Source organism: Silene latifolia, chromosome 1 (genome assembly GCF_048544455.1).
Source record: "Silene latifolia isolate original U9 population chromosome 1, ASM4854445v1, whole genome shotgun sequence".
Lineage (NCBI taxonomy): Eukaryota > Viridiplantae > Streptophyta > Magnoliopsida > Caryophyllales > Caryophyllaceae > Silene > Silene latifolia.
In genome coordinates, this window is record NC_133526.1 from 149,207,539 (window position 1) to 149,226,168 (window position 18,630).

Here is an 18,630-nt window from a genome sequence, read left to right on the forward strand (position 1 = left end):
ATCATGCTTAGCCTGCGATAAAGGCTTGGTGAGCGGATCAGCTATGTTATCACCCGTCCCAACTTTACATATCACAATTTCCTTTCTTTCAATGAAATCTCTAATTACATGATATTTTCTAAGTACATGTCTAGATCTATTGCTAGACTTTGGCTCTTTGGCTTGGAAGATCGTCCCACTATTATCACAATAGAGAGTGATGGGATCATTGGCGGTAGGTACTACTCTTAGACCTTCCATGAATTGCCTGTTCCATACAGCTTCCTTGGCAGCTTCTGATGCTGCAATGTACTCATCCTCCGTTGTTGAATCCGCAATCACAGCTTCCTAGAAGCTTCTCCAGCTAACAACACCACCATTGAGCATGAAAACAAAACCAGCTTGTGATTTCATGTCATCTCTATCCGTTTGAAAACTTGAGTCCGTGTAACCATTAACACGGAGCTCGGTGTCTCCTCCAAACACTAAGATAGAATCCTTAGTTCTTCTCAAGCACTTAAGGATGTTCTTGACGGCTATCCAGTGACTTTCACCTGGATTTCCTTGATATCTACTCGTCATGCTCAAGGCATACGAGACATCAGGACGTGTGCATGTCATGGCGTACATGATTGATCCAACAGCGGAAGCATAAGGGATCAACTTCATACGTTCAACATCATGGGGTTCGGTGGGCGATTGAGACTTGCTCAATATTGTCCCACTTACCATAGGTACCAATCCCCTTTTGGATTTATCCATGCTGAAACGTCGAAGAATCTTATCAACATAAGATTCTTGACTTAGTGCCAATATCCTCTTGGAGCTATCTCTATGGATCCGGATACCTAATATGCGTTGTGCCTCTCCTAAATCCTTCATTTGGAAGTGGTTACCTAACCACTTCTTAACAGAAGACCACATCGGAATGTCATTTCCAATGAGTAGTATGTCATCGACATAGAAAGATTAGGAACACAACATTGCTCCCACTAAATTTCATGTATAAACATGGTTCCTTAATACTTCGAGTGAAACCATTCTCTTTTATCACATGATCGAATCGATGATTCCAACTTCTTGATGCTTGCTTAAGTCCATAAATGGATCTCTTAAGTTTGCATACTTTGTTAGGATTTTTAGAATCAACAAAACCTTCGGGTTGTATCATGTACACCTCCTCTTCTAAATGCCCATTTAGAAAAGCAGTTTTGACATCCATTTGCCATATTTCATAATCATGAAATGCGGCAATCGCTAACAAAATCCGTATAGATCTTAGCATGGCTACGGGGGCAAAGGTTTCATCATAATGAAGACCTTGGACTTGGGTTAATCCTTTTGCCACTAGCCTAGCTTTGTAGACATCATCATGTCCTTCTATGCCATTCTTGACCTTGAAAATCCATTTGCATTGAAGAGGTCTTGCCCCTTCAGGCAAATCCACCAAGTTCCAAACTTGGTTTTCATGCATAGAATCCATCTCGGACTTCATGGCTTCAAGCCACAAAGAGGAATTTGGACTAGAGATTGCGGCTTTGTAGGTGGCGAACTCGTCACTTTCTAAAAGCAACACATCAAGTGTTCCATATTCTTCGATAAGTCCAACATATCGATCGAGATGGCGAGAAACTCGGCCCGTTCTTCTAAGTGGAGGAGGGACAACCGCGCTAGACGACGAAGGAACATCTTCTTGCATCTCTACCTTGGTTTGTGGCTCTTAAACTTCATCAAGTTCAAAATTTCTCCCACTCTGTCTCTTAGAAATAAATTCTCTTTCTAAGAAGACAGCCTCGCAAGACACAAACACTTTATTTTCTTGAGGTTTATAGAAGTGATAACCTCTTGAGGCGGTAGAATATCCTACAAAGATGCATTTTTCAGATCGTGGGGCTCGCTTGTTGTCACTTTTAACTTTGACATAAGCATCACAACCCCAAATTTTCAAATAGGATAGAACTGGAACTTTTCCTCTCCATATCTCATATGGAGTCTTTTCGGTTGCTTTGGTAGGACTAATGTTCAAAGCTTTCATAGCGGTTTGGATCGCAAATCCCCAAAGCGAGTTTGGTAGCTCGGTTTGACTCATCATTGATCGAACCATATCAAGTAGGGTTCGATTTCTCCTTTCGGCAACACCATTGAGTTGTGGTGTTCCGGGTGGAGATAGTTGTGATATTATGCCACAACCTTTCAAGTGTGAATCGAATTAATGGCTAAGATATTCTCCACCACGATCGGATCGTAGTGCTTTTATCCTTTTGTTCAATTGGTTCTCTACTTCATTTTGAAATTGTTGGAATATGTGTCCTCCGACAATAATGCGATCACAACTGTTGACCATGATGATCACATGTTTAAATCTCATTATAAAGAATACAATTGGGAAGTAATTTTTACTGTCAACTGGTCCACACATATCGGTAATGATTGGCTGACTAGAGTTTGACATTACTGTCGTGCGACGGTGGTGATCAGTTGATCCCCCTAGGTCATACCTATAGGGCAACACTCTTAATTGATCATTTAATTAATCGTATAACGTTACGAGTCAATTAAATGATTTAAAATTGACGGACGATTTTGGAAGTAATATTTACGTATCTCATTGAAATTTGATTAAATGAGATACGGTCTGAGTAATCGAATTGTTTCATTACTCAGATGAAATTATTGTTAAAGGAAAAATTAAAATTGAATGAATTATTATAAATACAAATTATTGTGAACAATAATTGGTAAAATATTTTGGTACAAGTAATTGCGAATTACTAGGTCGATTTTTGTATATGACGTATTTTTATTAATACGTTGATTTTTAATATGTTAAAAATACATAACAATTTTATGTGACATGTGACATATTGACAAATTGACAAAAATAAAATGGATTCCATTTTACTCATATGTACCGAAATTAAGGGAGGATTAAGGATAATATTGTGTTTATTATTTGAGTGGTAAACATGATGATTACCCTAATTAACTAGCCATGCAAACCTAGTGTTCATTGTGAAGAACAACTCAAGCATGCATTGGCTCCCTCTAATCCCCCTTCCACCCGGTTTTTGAGAGGCAAAAACCACTTTGGTTTTTCCTCTTATTTTACCTAATATATACAAAAATGTTTTTGTTATTCATTCATTCAATTCATTCATAAAATATTTTAGAGAGATAAAATATTTTCTTCTTCCTTTTCTCCTCTCTTAAACCGGTTTTTAGGAGACCAAAAACCAATTTATTTTGGGTCATTTTTCTACAAAATTAATATTGTACTAGTATTCATAATATTAATTTTATTAAGAGTGTGCTTTGGGTATTAAACTTTGGGAGAGATCCTATACTTGGATCTTTGTTCTTCCATTAAGGAAAGCACAAGAACAAGAGAGAAGGAGATCTCTCTTGTGCCCTAAAAACCGAAAATCCAATGTAAGATAAAGATTTCTTCTTTATATTGTTTATTGTTTGCATGCATAAGATCACCAATTAATTTTATGATTAAATTAACTTAAAACATATATGAATATGTTGAGTATATAGATCTACTTTTCCTTCAATTGGTATCAGAGCGCCATGGTTGTTTGCATGCAAATCGGTTAAAAGTTTTTCCGAGTTATACGATTAACATATAAAACTTGTTTAATTTTGTGTTATTATGATATATCACGAAAATAATTTTGCATGTTAAAGTTTCTGGTCCTAAAATGTTTTTAGGATATTTTGGTTAATTTATGGATTTTTATTGTTCATATTACATAATAATGACATTAAAAATATGATTTTATGAATAAAATGTCATTTTAGGACTACAATTAGCTAAACTTTGAATTTTCCAGTGATTTTTGGATATGTTTTCATATATATTATTTTGAGATGACCTGTAAATTTTCATAATTTTTGGACTTCTTATGCTCAAAAAATGGATTTTTCATTATGAAAATCGGATTTAAGTGAAAAATAGGTTAATATGAGATAAATTCCGAATCTGGTCATAGAAATATAGTATGTTGTCACATGTAATTTTACAAGATGTGTGTAAAATAATAGGATATATTGAAGTCTTTATGCATGATTTATGATTTTTTTGAAGAAAAATAGCATAAATAGTGACTTAATTAGTGAAATATTAATAAAACATACTCCATGACTAAGGAAAAACGTCACATGTTGCATTTTATTATCTTTTTCAGATCTAAAATTGAAAAGTTGATGAATATAATTTTTCTCATGTTTTTATGATTATTTTGTTAAAACCGATAAACCGCAACATTGTTTTTCCGGATAAATTTCGAAATTTTTAACCTAAGTTTTTGAATATTATGAGTGTCATGGTATTTTTCCAGAATGTTCATGAGTTTAAATTTCAAATTTTGAATTTAATTGAAATTTTGTGATTTATTTGAAGTTTATAGCTTTTTATTATAATTTTAAGTCCATTAATGAACAAATTTTAGAAATATAAGTTAATTATGGTCAAATTATTAGTGAAGACTAAATTTAGAGTCCTAAGAGGTTAGGGTAATTAACTTATGCATAAATATGAATTTATGTAATTTTGGTGATTATAAAATGTTGAATCACGCAAATCCGTAAAAACCGAGTAATATACGATATTGGCTATTTAAAGGCGATTTAGCATAAAATTGGGCATGTTCATACATATTATAATGCTGCATTTTCCTTATGATTGTCATAATTTTATTTTATGTAATTTTTGAATTATGTAATTTTTACTTAGTATGGCCTTAGTTTTTAATTGGTATTACCCGAAATGTATGGGAATATCGATTCGGTTGTAATTTATTGTGATCTCGTATCACCGTTTTGTAATTTAATAGATTTATTTTATTTTAGTTACAAATGTATAATAGGAAATTATGTAATTTGTTATGTAATTTTATTTATTTCGGAGTTCCCAAAGACGGATTTCTTCAAGATGGCGATACATAAAGACGGTGTTACCTCGAGATGCGTGCCACAACCTAAGTTCAAGGGACCAATGGAGTTGGTCTCAGAATATGTAATAGTTAAATAGTTTTCTATTTTAGGAAGGCCATACTAGGATTTTTTTTTTATGCTTTGCATTTTATTTATATGTCGCATGCATCGCTAAATCGCCATAACTAAAACATGCATCATCATCTAATCGAGTTTATCGACCGTGTCAAATACAATTATCGTAGTTCACCGCTTTAGTTCACTTAAAACGTGATAGATAATAAATTGACATGACCTCTCGCTAAAACAAATCAATTGAGACATAGCCTTACCAAAGAGTAGAAACCATGAAAACCTATTTCGTGAGGGAGTGCACTCGGCCACACCGGGGTACAAACCTTGTTACGTAAGGGAAGTGGGTGATAAATGTCTATCCACCGAATTTATATTAATAATGGGTATTTCGGCACACCGTGCCCTAAGTTGATATGGGTTTGGATTATGGACACATTTATTCGAAATTTGGGTTGTACTCAACGAAAGTATTCACGACGATTTCCGGATGTGTTTCGGGCTAGAGATAAATATTAATGTAAATTTTATCGACCAAGAGTTCTAAAAAAAGAATCGATTAAGAGGTTAATCCACCGAGTTATGTTAACAAAGGGTATTTCGGCACACCGTGCCCTAAGTTAGTATGAATTTGGGTCTTGGAATCATTTATCTAAGTTGGGTAGAGGTCACTAGATAAATGCAATAAAACTTGTTTAAATTAGTTTTCACGAGTATTATTATTAAAACGACATTTGTTTTACTCCTTCTATTTTGTTTTGTAGACCACTTCTTTTCTCATAACAAATGGCAACACCAACCCCTAACGCCACGCCTCTCGCTAATTCATCATGGCTCCGATCCTTCATGGATTGATGTAAACTTGAAAAGAATGGGTCAAATTTCTCCGATTGGGATGCCCAACTCAAATTAGCCGCCCAAGGTGACGACAACCTTCGTTACCTTACCGAGGCCTCTCCACCCGAACCTACTACTAGGTCGACCGCCGCCACTAGGGAAGCATATGAGGCTTACCATAAGGAGTCCGCCGCAATGAAAAACGTGTTGATATTTGCGATGGAGGCATACCTCCAAAGAAGAGCCTTTAAAATGGGCACCGCTAATGAGATTTACTCCAAGCTTGTGACAATGTTTTCACAAACTCCGCGGATCGTCCAATATGAGGCGGCCGCGGCATTCTTTGATTTCGATTTCAAAGAGGGCCAAAAGGTTAGCCCTCATGTGCTCAAACTTATGGAGCTAGTCGAGACCTTGAAGATTCAAAAGGTTGAAATCCCCAAAGAACTCATTGTAGATAGGATTCTACACTCCTTATCCAAAGTCAAAGCGTATGTTCAATTTCGGGTGAATTTTAACATGCAAGACAAGGATGTGTCTCTTGAAGAATTGCACAAGTTACTTGTGCAAGCCGAGAGGGACATGGGGTTAAATGTGAACCCACCAAAGGATGTGCTTAACATAAGCACTAAGAGCAAGGGGAAGTTCAAGAAGAATGGGAGGAAGGGTAAGAAACAAGCTCCCACTTTCACCAAAGCTAAGGCTAATGATGCTAGCACTTCAAAAATCAAGAAGGGTCCTCTTGATAAATGCCATTATTGTAATGGTATTGGACATTGGAAAAGAAATTATTCCAAATACCTTGGTGATATTAAGGCTGGAAAGATTACTCCAGTAGGTAAATGACTATCCCTTCTTTTATGTTTCTAATTCAACTATGGTATTGTGATACAAAGTTGTGATAATGTATCTCCCTTTTTTTTGTAAATAGGGCCTCCACCAAGCAAAGACAAGGGAAAGGAAAAGCAAGCATGAGAAACCATCAAGAAGCTAGGAATAGCTTTCATGGAGCTTTGCTTTTTATTGTCTTATTTTATTCATGTTTTAAATTTTAGAACCTTTAAGTTTCCGTGTTCGACATGGAAAGGTATTTTGGATAATTGGTTGTATTTTGGATAATGGTGGCTTGGTTTGCAACCCAAGTCACCCGTTTTATCATTTTATCCTTTGTTCTAAAATTCGTATTTAAATGCTTGCTCTTAGAAACATATGATTATTCACTTAAAGTGATATAATAGACAAATATAATGACAGGATTCATTATATGTCCACATGCTTAAGTCTTGTGTATGATCATTTACAAAGTGATTTTGAGTTTATGAACTCTCTTAAAGGAATGTCAATCACCAAGTACACTTACGAAATCTAAAACTATTAGTCAACCTATGAGATAGTTCTCCTTATACTTCAAAATCACTATTTGTGTCTCATATGCTATCTTTGAATCTATAGTGTATTCATTCTAAAGATAGAGTGGGAGAAAAATGAGGACACAACTCACACCAAGATAAGTTTGTGTACTTGTGTAAATGAGATCTACGCAAGAGAGAATGATTTGAATGAAGGTATATCTATTTATATAGTATACCCAATATATGAGATCTATGGTCTCAAATAGTTCCATATGACTAAAGAGACCAAGTGAACTAATCAAAGGAATATTGTCTCAAGATAACTACACGAGGAGACCAAAAGAAAGTTTTGGAAGAAAAATGACTAATGTAAAGTCTTAACAAGAGTTTTGACTAGTTTATGATAAATTTTGACCAATAGTTTCAAATTTACTTAAGAGCCTAAATGAATCAAAGTAACATACTAGTTATAAACGAGTTGCAAGGATTGATATACCGATATCTTCAATAGCCAAGTTTTAACCACGCAGATGTCATTACTTAACCTCATTATGAAATGGTTAAACCTCCTTCCGAAAGGGTATTTCGAAGGGCGTGTTCTAGATATTATTTATATTTGAATAATGACATTGCTACGAATCATTATGATATGAATGAGTTAGAGATTAAAATTTTTTTCCATAAGGTTAAGATGAGACCTCTTCAAAATAGGAATTTTGAAAGGATATGATGGGAACATATATGGCTTCATCTTAAATAACTTTGTAAAGCAACATACATTCCAATTTCGTAACATGTGGAATTAAGTGGGAGTTTAGAAATTATCATGTGAAGACATGGAATTTAGTGGGAACTATCATCCTTTGAATGTTTACAACTCATCACTCATTGAAGAATGACGAGCTAATACCTTCTTTCATAAAGAAGTATTTGAGTTTTCAATTCTGGATGAAAATGGACCATGATGAATCCAATTACATCCAGAGATATTGGATTAGTATTAAGAAATACACATCGTATCAACATACACATAGGTTATTCATGTAAATGAAAATGGAATTGCCATTAGCAGTCATGGTCGTTCATTGAACCTAAGAACGGTTGATCTCATGATTATCAGTAACTAATGTTTCCGCCATCATGCACATGTCCAATGGTGAATCATATGCATGAGAGCATGATGATTCATTGGCAAGCCATACAAGAAACGTCATGAATTCTCGAGTAGAATCCGATGAGCGATTTCGGTGTTTGACAGAATACTCTGTTATGTGTCAAGAGGTTGCACATATTAATAAAAAATCCGAACACATGAAAGGATTTATGAGAATCCTAAGCCTTTCAAGCTAAAAGGAGAAATAAGAAGTTTGGAAAGATACTTAGTTGAATAAGAAGTTACTCAAAACTAATCTTTCCTAATATGCTAGGACTTGTGAGAAGTGATAGGCTAATCATCTTGACAAATTGTTGCAAGAGTCTACAAAACATATACCTAAGTGCATTGTGTGAGGATGGAGCACTTGATCAGTACAAGTTATATCATTCATCAAAAATTTGTTCGTTATGTGATAATCGATAAGGAAGTTCTTTCAAGATAAAGAACCGAAACCAAGGTCGGGAACCTTGATGTGTACTTGGTAAGGTTCATGCTATGAGTGATAACATGAATGTAAAGGATAATACGATTAAGAAGTTTGAGCACATGGACACGTAACATGTTAAACTTCTATTGCAATCAACAAGTGTTTACACACTTACGATATGCATCACAAGGTTGTAATATTGTATTGACTACCCGAGTGTGATGTTGACATTTGTCGTTTGAGTTATTATTAACTCACCTTATACCTTGTTACATCCAACGGGTTGTAGAGACAATTGAACCCCGTTTAAGTGAACACGGATTAACATTGTATTTGCCCATAGTTACTTGTATGAGGTGACGTCTCGAAGTGACTAGAGTGTGATGCGATTGATGGCAAGTTCAAGTGCCATAAAGTCATGTGAGATGACTAGTCGATCACATAGGCAGACTGTTAGGAACTTTTTGTCGGGCCTAATGACCGCTTATAGAGTTCTGGCAAATTTATATAGCCTGGTCGTGGCGAGAGCTGCTATAGTATTCAAATGAGTCGATTCTTTTAACTAATGACTATTCGCCTAAGATGGCACAGTTTCAGATTAACTTTGATTTGTGTTACTACGACCTTCGTAAATGGGGTCAAATGGGCATATTTTGGGTTATGATGGCTGTGTCTAGTTGAAGGGAATGAGTGCAATAGGAATTGTCCACCCCTAGTCAGGGTTATAACAATATCTCAGGGCCACTCGAGGAGTAATGAACTGGAAATGCGTGGCCACGCTCGGATTGTATCCATGGTGGATAAATCCGGTCAATCAGTTATTCTCCAGATCGAGGAAACCACTCTCGATATGATCACTTGTAAGTACGACCTGAAAGACACCTTGCATTGAGTGGGAGATAGTAATAGGACAAGAGAATTGGTGACGCACACTTGTCGAGGACAAGTGGGAGATTGTTGGAATATGTGTCCTCCGAAAATAATGCGATCACAACTGTTGACCATGATGATCACATGTTTAAATCTCATTATAAAGAATACAATTGGGAAGTAATTTTTACTGTCAACTGGTCCACACATATCGGTAATGATTGGCTGACTAGAGTTTGACATTACTGTCGTGCGACGGTGGTGATCAGTTGATCCCCCTAGGTCATACCTATAGGGCAACACTCTTAATTGATCATTTAATTGATCGTATAACGTTACGAGTCAATTAAATGATTTAAAATTGACGGACGATTTTGGAAGTAATATTTACGTATCTCATTGAAATTTGATTAAATGAGATACGGTCTGAGTAATCGAATTGTTTCATTACTCAGATGAAATTATTGTTTAAGGAAACAATTAAAATTGAATGAATTATTATAAATACAAATTATTGTGAACAATAATTGGTAAAATATTTTGGTACAAGTAATTGCGAATTACTAGGTCGATTTTTGTATATGACGTATTTTTATTAATACGTTGATTTTTAATATGTTAAAAATACATAACAATTTTATGTGACATGTGACATGTGACATATTGAAAAATTGACAAAAATAAAATGGATTCCATTTTACTCATATGTACCGAAATTAAGGGAGGATTAAGGATAATATTGTGTTTATTATTTGAGTGGTAAACATGATGATTACCCTAATTAACTAGCCATGCAAACCTAGTGTTTATTGTGAAGAACAACTCAAGCATGCATTGGCTCCCTCTAATCCCCCTTCCACCCGGTTTTTGAGAGGTAAAAACCACTTTGGTTTTTCCTCTTATTTTACCTAATATATACAAAAATGTTTTTGTTATTCATTCATAAAATATTTTAGAGAGATAAAATATTTTCTTCTTCCTTTTCTCCTCTCTTAAACCGGTTTTTAGGAGACCAAAAACCAATTTATTTTGGGTCATTTTTCTACAAAATTAATATTGTACTAGTATTCATAATATTAATTTTATTAAGAGTGTGCTTTGGGTATTAAACTTTGGGAGAGATCCTATACTTGGATCTTTGTTCTTCCATTAAGGAAAGCACAAGAACAAGAGACAAGGAGATCTCTCTTGTGCCCTAAAAACCGAAAATCCAATGTAAGATAAAGATTTCTTCTTTATATTGTTTATTGTTTGCATGCATAAGATCACCAATTAATTTTATGATTAAATTAACTTAAAACATATATGAATATGTTGAGTATATAGATCTACTTTTCCTTCAGAAATTCTTTGAATTTCTCAAAAGCTTCACTCTTATGCTTCATTAAATAGATATACCCATATCTACTCAAGTCGTCGGTGAAGGTTATGAAGTAGTCATAATTTCCTCGAGCGGTGATACTCATTGGTCCACACACATAGGTATGTATGAGTCCCAATAGTTCACAAGCTCGAGTTCCTTTACCGCTAAAAGGATTACGAGTCATCTTGCCAAGAAGGCAATATTCGCATGTTCCATATGATTGATAATCAAATGGTGTAATCACATTAGTCGAAATTAATCTTTTGATGCGATTCTCGTTTATGTGACCTAATCAACAATGCCAAATGAACGATTCATTTGGATCACTTGATTTGAGTTTCTTTGATTGAATGTTGTATATGTCATTAGTTGGATTCGAGGTTTCTAAAATGTAAATGCCATTAATGGAAGGAGCTTGGCCTATAACCAAGTCGTTCCTTGAAATAATACAACGATTGTTTTTAATGACAAAACAAAAACCGTCCATGTCTAACATGGCGATTGAAATAATTTTTTTAGAAAGTGTAGGCACATAAAAACAATTATGTAAATACAACTCAAATCCATTAGGCAAAGCCAATACATAAGTTCCTTTGGATTCGGCCGCTACTCGAGCTCCATTTCAAAGGCGTATATCCACATCTCCTTTGCTAAGCCTCTTCACGTCTATTAGCCCCTGTAAATGATTACAAAGGTGAGAACCACAACCGGTATCTAGTACCCATGTCGTAGTGGAAGTATAATTTACATCAATAACATAAATTTCCTTAGGAATTTTACCTTTTGGAATGATGATTCCTTCCCTTATATTTCGCAAATATATAGGACAATTCCTAAGCCAATGTCCCATGCCATAGCAATAATGACATTCATCTTCAACTTGCTTGAAGTTTTTCCCTTTCTTTCCCTTCTTCTTGAACCTTTTTCCCTTAGAAGCAAGAGCTTGATTGCTTGAGCTCCCACTAGTTTTGGCATCTTTCTCTTCCAAAGATAAAGATCCTATAGATTTTATGAGGCGGTCTTCCTGAGACAGGCTCACAAGAGATCTTGTAGTAGTAGGTGATCTACAAGAAGTGATGAAGTTTATGTTTCCATTCGAACCTATCCCAAAATGAAGTTCTCTAGAAGTGTCGAAATCATTGTTGAAGCAAACGTCGTCAAAAACATTGTGGCAAGACTCAATAGCTATCGGTGTAGTAGCGTTTGATGGATTCATTGTAATGAACTAAAAGTATGGAGGAAAAGGAAATATTAACATTTGTCTTTTTAATCATACTTGTAAATAATTTTAACAAGATATGAACATTTATATAGTGATCTCTTCCCAACTATAATAAATGATTCCAAGATCCAAATTCATATTAACTTGGGCACGCTTTGGCGATACAACCCTCGTCAATATAACTCGGTGGATTAACTCTTTAATCGATTCTACTTTTAGAACTCTTGGTCGATAAAATTACAATAATATTTATCTTTAGCCCGAAACACATGGGCTATGGTCGAGAAAACTTTTGTTGAGTTCAACCCAAATTTCGAATAAATGTGTCCATGATCCAAATTCATATTAACTTGGGCACGCTTTGGCGATACAACCCTCATCAACATGAATAAGGTGGATAGACATTTATCACCCACTTCTCCTACGTAACAAGGTTTGTACCCCGGTTTGGCCGAGCGCACTCCCTTATGAAATAGGTTTTTATGGTTTCTAATTTTTGGTAAGGCTAAGTCTCAATTATTTATTTAGCGAGAGGTCATGTCAATTTATTATCTATCACGTTTTAAGTGAACTAAAGCGGTGAACTACGATAATTGTAATTGACACGGTCGATAAACTCGATATAAAATGCATGTTTAGTTATGGCGATTTAGCGATGCATGCAACATATAAATAAAATGCAAAGCATAAAAATAAAATCCTAGTATGGCCTTCCTAAAATAGTAAATCTAATAAACTATTACAAATTCGGAAACCGACTCCTTTGGTCCTTTGAACTTCGGTCTTGGCACGCATCTCGAGGTAACACCGTCTTCATGGAAACTCCGGGAAATTACAAATAATAAATAAAATTTCATAATTTCCTGTTATACATTTGTAATAAAAATAAATCTCTTAAAATAAAAAACGGTGATACGAGATCACAATAATTACAATCGAATCGATATTCCCATACATTTCGGGTAATACCAATTAAAACTAAGGCCATACTAAGTAAAATTACATAATTCAAAAATTATATAAAATAAAAATATGACAATCATAAATAAAATGCAGCATTATAATATGTATGAACATGCTTAATTTTATGCTAAATCGCCTTTAAAGAGCCAATATCGTATATTTTATCGGTTTTTATGGATTTGCGTGATTTAACTTATTAAAATCACAAAATGTCTCATAAATTCATATTTATGTTCAAGTTAATTACCCTAACTATCTTAGGACTCAAAACTTAGTCTTCACTAATATATTGACAATAACTCAACTTGATTTCTTAATATTGTTCATTATGGACCAAAAATACAAAATTATGCTATAAACTTCAAATTAAATTATAAAAATTTCAAATAATTTCAAAATTTGAAATTTAAACTCATGAACATTCTGAAAAAAATACCATGACACTCATAATGTTCAAAACTTAGGTTAAAAATTTCGAAAAATTATCGAGAAAAACAATGTTGCGGTTTATCGGTTTTAACAAATATGACCATAAAAATATAAGAAAATTTATTTTCATCAACTTTTTTGTTTTAGATCTGAAATATATGATAAAATGCAACATGTGACATTTTTCTTTAATCATGAAGTATGTTTTAGCATTATTACTAATTATAGTCACTATTTATGTGATTTTTCATCAAAAATTCATAAATCATGCAAAAAGACTTCACTATAGCCAAATATTTTACACACATCTTGTAAAATTTCATATGACAACATACTAAATTTCCATGACCAGATTCGAAATATAACTCATATTAACCTATTTACCCATTTAAATACGATTTTAACTTATAAAATTCATATTTCGAGCAAAACAATTTATTTTTAACATGAAAATTTAAAGGCCATCAGTAGCTAATATATGTGAAAACATATCCAAAAACCACTGAAAAATTCGAAGTTTAGCTATTTTTCGTCCAAAAATGACATTTTTATCATAAAAATCACATTTTAATGCCAATAATACATAAAATGAACAATAAAATCCATAAATAAACCAAAATATCCCAAATAAATTTTAGGATCAGAAACTTGAACATGAAAATTGATTTCGTGATATATCATAATAAACACAAAATTACAAGTTTTACTTGTTAATAAGATTAACTCGGAAAAACAATTGTTCCGGGTGTAATTCCAGAGCAGTTATTTGTTACCACCCGTGCTTGTAGAATGACGTCCTTGATTGAATCCTCCTCTCGGTGTCCTGAAACAATGAACAAACTGAGGGCTCGACTTTGGACCGAGCGAACTCACTCCGACGCTCAAGTCAGTAAACTTAGAGAGATAAGTTGTTGTTACTTGGCGAAGTATATATTATAGAGAGATAAGGAAGATAATACCAGATGAATAGTGATTCTTAGGTTAAATTGTGGATCCTTTCCTCAATGAGAGTTGAGGAGTACTTATAGACTTTCACCTCTTGTCACGTAGTGGCCAAGTGGCCAAGTGGCTAGCAGGTGGAAAGATTGATCTACCCTCGGCCGAGGGACCCATGGCAGGCCGGCGGGCCCTGTTGACTCGCCGCCGAGGGGTCTTGGATATGAGTTCACGGATGTGTGCCCCGGCTGGCTAGTTGCCCCGGCCGGGACCCAAGAGACAGCCGACAGCGTCGCGTTAGCTAGGGTCGTCTAAGTCGTTGACCTGCTTGTGGATATTTTTGACCTTGCTCAATATGTTGACTTGGCCAGCGGGTGCAGAATATGCCCCATCAATTTGCCCCCAGCGTAGTCTATGCCGTGGTATGGGCTCCGATGTGTGTTGAGCGTATATTCTGCGTAAGAAAATTTTTCTGCCCCGGCTTCTTCTACCTCGGCTTGGTTCTGCTTAGGCCGTACCATATCCCCCCTCCACATGGATGGGTAACGGGCATCCGATGTGGAAAAGAGAGTGACGCTGGCCGAGACCTGGTTGAGAGTGCTTGGGTTGTCTTTGATTGCCCCGGCCGTGCTACCTAGCTTGGTTTATCATGTGGCCGGCGGAGAGCGGATACTTAGGAATTTGTTGAGGAAGATGAACAAGCAGAGAGATATGAAGGGGCGTGTTGAAGACGCTTGGTCATCATTGCATTGATTGACAAATCAACTATTGCAACGATTGACATTCCGTGGTTGCATGTCCGACACGTGTCTGTTCGCCGATTGGTGACGTTTCATGGGTCATGCCCTGATTGGTCCTTCTTCATGGGCTTTTCCCTATAAATAGGGCAGTTAGTCCCTGAAATTGGCCACCAATTTCATTTTCTCTAAAATTTTCTTCTTTCTAAACTTTCAAGGACTTCTCTCTTCTAATCTTCAGAGTCGTTACTTCGGCTAGCACTTTTCTTCAAGGTAAACAGCCAAATTTTTCTCTTTTTAACTTGTAAGTTTTGTTGTAAACATGTCTTCTCACGATGCCGGGACCTAGTAAACTGCGCCGGGTGTTCCCCGTCGCGTCTTGATGAGGAGGAGATACTAGACGCCGTCCCGATAAGGTCTGGGGGCCCTAGGTCTCATTCTCCCGAAGTCGATCCAAAAGTTTTGGAGGATTGGGAGGATGATGATGATGTTGATGATGACGGTGATGATGCTGAAAGGGCTCACCCTAATGAGGGGAGGCAGTACGTCATGGATCACGGCGAGGCCTGTAAGGTCCGCCTTGACCGTGTCTGGACCCATAAGTTCGCCAGTTGTTCCGGCGAGACATTTTTCGAGGGCCATTTCTACTTTGGCAGGGGATACAAAATTGTTATCCCTGAGGAGGGTCAGGCCATCTGTTGCCCTCCACCGGGTTGCACCGGCGTATACATCCGGCACCTGGAGTACGGGCTCCGGTTTCTGCTGAATGATTACGTTATGGCCATCATTAGGGCCATGAACGTCGCCGTGGCCCAACTGCACCCGTCGGCTATTAGGACCATAGTCGGCTTTGTCTGGCTCTGTCTCTTCAAGGGGGAAATCCCAACGGTTAATTTATTCCGTCGGCTGCACCACCTTCGGCCGTCGTTTGCTGGTCGAGTCGGATGGTACAGCGTGCAAATGGAGCCGGGTTACGTCTCCGTTGATAAGCTTTCTTCCTGCAAAGACTGGAAAGATCGGTGGGTGTACGTTGAGGTGCCGGATGACTATCCGCTGCCCCGGTCCTTCCAGCGACAAAGTTAATTTGCGGTGCGAGACTAAGGCGGAGCATGACAAATGGGTCACCCGGAAAAAGCTTAAGATGGACGCCACAAGGTCCCTCTTCTTTGCGAATGAGAGGTCAAGCGATGAGGCTTTTTGAGGCGGACAAGAGTGGGGTGCCGAAAAGATGGATTCCCCCAACGCAGATCATTCTTCAGGATGAGCTGCTCTGCCATGTCGGCCTCATACCGGCCCTAGCGCAGGGTGAGTGGGGTCGGTGTGAGGCCCATCTCTGCTCTCAATGTTTCTGTTTCTTGAATTTTGATTTATTTCTTCTACTTAACTCTTGCTTTGTTTCCTTTGCAGACCACTTTGGACCGGACCTGTCTGAGGATATCCTCCGGAGAATGGGGCTGCACAAGGATAAGACCGTTGCTGATTTGCATCCTAAGGCTCTAGCCCGTGATCGCAGAACGTCGCCGAATAATCTCATGGATCAGCAGCTGAAAGGCTTGAATGCGGAGGCGGCCCAGGCGAAGGTTGCTAGTAACATGCCGCGTCGAACGCGGAAAACAAAGTCTTCGGCGGCGACGGCGTCGACATCCATTCCACCTCCCATCCCTTCAGTCCAGAAGGAGACGGTGGTGATTGTTGACATTACCAATGAGGGGGACTCCGATGCGGAGGGATCTCTCCTTGTCCGTAAGAGGAAAAAGCCTCCCCCTGCCGCTAATGCTTCCGCTGCTACTGCTGCCGGCAAGGAAACGCGTCCTCCGCCCAAGAAGGCCAAGCATGGTACAGATCTATCCTGTGACTCAGACTTAGCCGGTTCATTAGGTGTTCCTGATGACAGGCTCTCCGGTATGTCCATGTATATTGACACGGATGCTTTAATTGAATTTTTTGTAGATCAACCGCTGCCGTCTACCGGTCACACTATTGAACGGCGTGCCGAGGAGAAAACAGCGCAGGCAAGTGGTCAAGACGCCACCGTTGTCACCTCCTTCCCGAAGCCTACCCCCTCCAGATCAAGTCGGAGGGCCTAAGTTTGATCAGGTTACTGGCGAAGTGGGCTGATTCGGCCGATGCTCTTATTGTGGAGCAAGAGAGGACCATGGCTGAAGCTGCCCCACAGCTCGAGCGGCTAAGGCTTGAACTCGACGCGGCGAACAAGGAGGTTAAGAGGGCCAAGGCCGAGGCCGAAGAGGCAGTCCGTGCTGAGAGAAAACTCAGGGAGGACGCTGAAAAGGAGGTCCTTACTGAGAGAGCCAAGGCCGAGGCTGCGGCGGCTGAAGCCGCTAAGCCGCTGGAGGGGCGTGACCTTGTTCAGAAGCATGCCGACCTTTACCGTACGCAGAGGGACGAATGGAGGGGCATGTTTCAGGCCCAGGGGAAGGTGGTTCGGAACAAGGATGCTATCATCACCCAAAGGGAGGAGGACATTGAGACGCTCCAAACCGTTATCCTCCCTAACATGTGCGCCCAATACCGGGACCTGGCCGAAGAAGCTTCCAGGGAAGTGACTGGGGAGCTCTTCCCCCTTGATGGCTCCTTTCCGTGGGACAAATTTGACGAGCTGTTTGACGACAAGCTCGAAGCTAAGGAGAAAGCCGCGGAGGAGAAGGCCAAGGAGGAGGTAAGGGTGAAGAAGGAGGAAGAGACGGCCGTAGAGAAGGCAGCCCTTGCTGAGAAGGCTAAGGCGGCCAAGGAGGAAGCCGAGAGGATGAAGGCTGCTGAGGCTGCTGAGGCTGAGGCTGCTAAGAAAGCTGAGGCTGAGGCTGCTGAAGCTGAGGCGGCCAAGACAGCTTCTAGGTCGCCCATCAAAGATGATGCTGCTAACACTGCTGATGACAAGCAGCAACAGGCATAGGGAGACGGGCGGTCGTCGTCAGGCTCACCAGGCGTCTCGGATTGCTTTAGCTGTTCGGGGGCCAATTATTAAGCCCTTTCCTCCCTGCCATCTTTTGGCGCTTCAAATGATATGTCTGTAACCTTTTCCTTTCCTTTTCCTTGTATTTTGTACAACTTTGGTAGGTTGTGTTTTGGCTTATCCTTATGGGGACGGCCATCGCCTGTATTCTCCTCACTTGTAACCTGTTATCATTTTTAATAAGAGTTTGTTTATTTTGCCTCTGGCTTGGCCGAGGTCTTTTCTTGTCTTCGTCTGAGTTGTCTTCTTACGTTATTAATTGAGCGCTTCTTTTGTTTCCGCCTCGGCCTGGCCGAGGCAGTTTATAGTGCGTATCTCAACTGTGTTAACGTTTCTAAGGCATGTTGATCGCTTTCACGAGTATCAACTGCGCTGGTA

The 18,630-nt window shown here is 38.2% G+C and overlaps 1 protein-coding gene across 1 annotated transcript; it reads left to right on the forward strand.

Moving 5' to 3' along the window:
- Nucleotides 1-16,611: 16,611 nt before the first annotated feature.
- LOC141657810 (uncharacterized) lies at nt 16,612-17,368 on the forward strand. The gene is made up of 2 exons (XM_074465159.1): nt 16,612-17,117; nt 17,232-17,368. The coding sequence occupies exons 1-2, from the start codon at nt 16,730-16,732 to the stop codon at nt 17,366-17,368; spliced, it is 525 nt and encodes a 174-aa protein (XP_074321260.1). The 5' UTR covers nt 16,612-16,729.
- Nucleotides 17,369-18,630: the final 1,262 nt, after the last annotated feature.

Bases quoted from the DNA above. Each gene is read 5' to 3' on its own strand.
- LOC141657810 (XM_074465159.1), top strand. From the start codon at position 16,730: ATGGGGCTGCACAAGGATAAGACCGTTGCTGATTTGCATCCTAAGGCT. The intron at 17,118-17,231 runs GTACAGATCTAT...AATTTTTTGTAG, and splicing joins GCCCAAGAAGGCCAAGCATG to ATCAACCGCTGCCGTCTACC.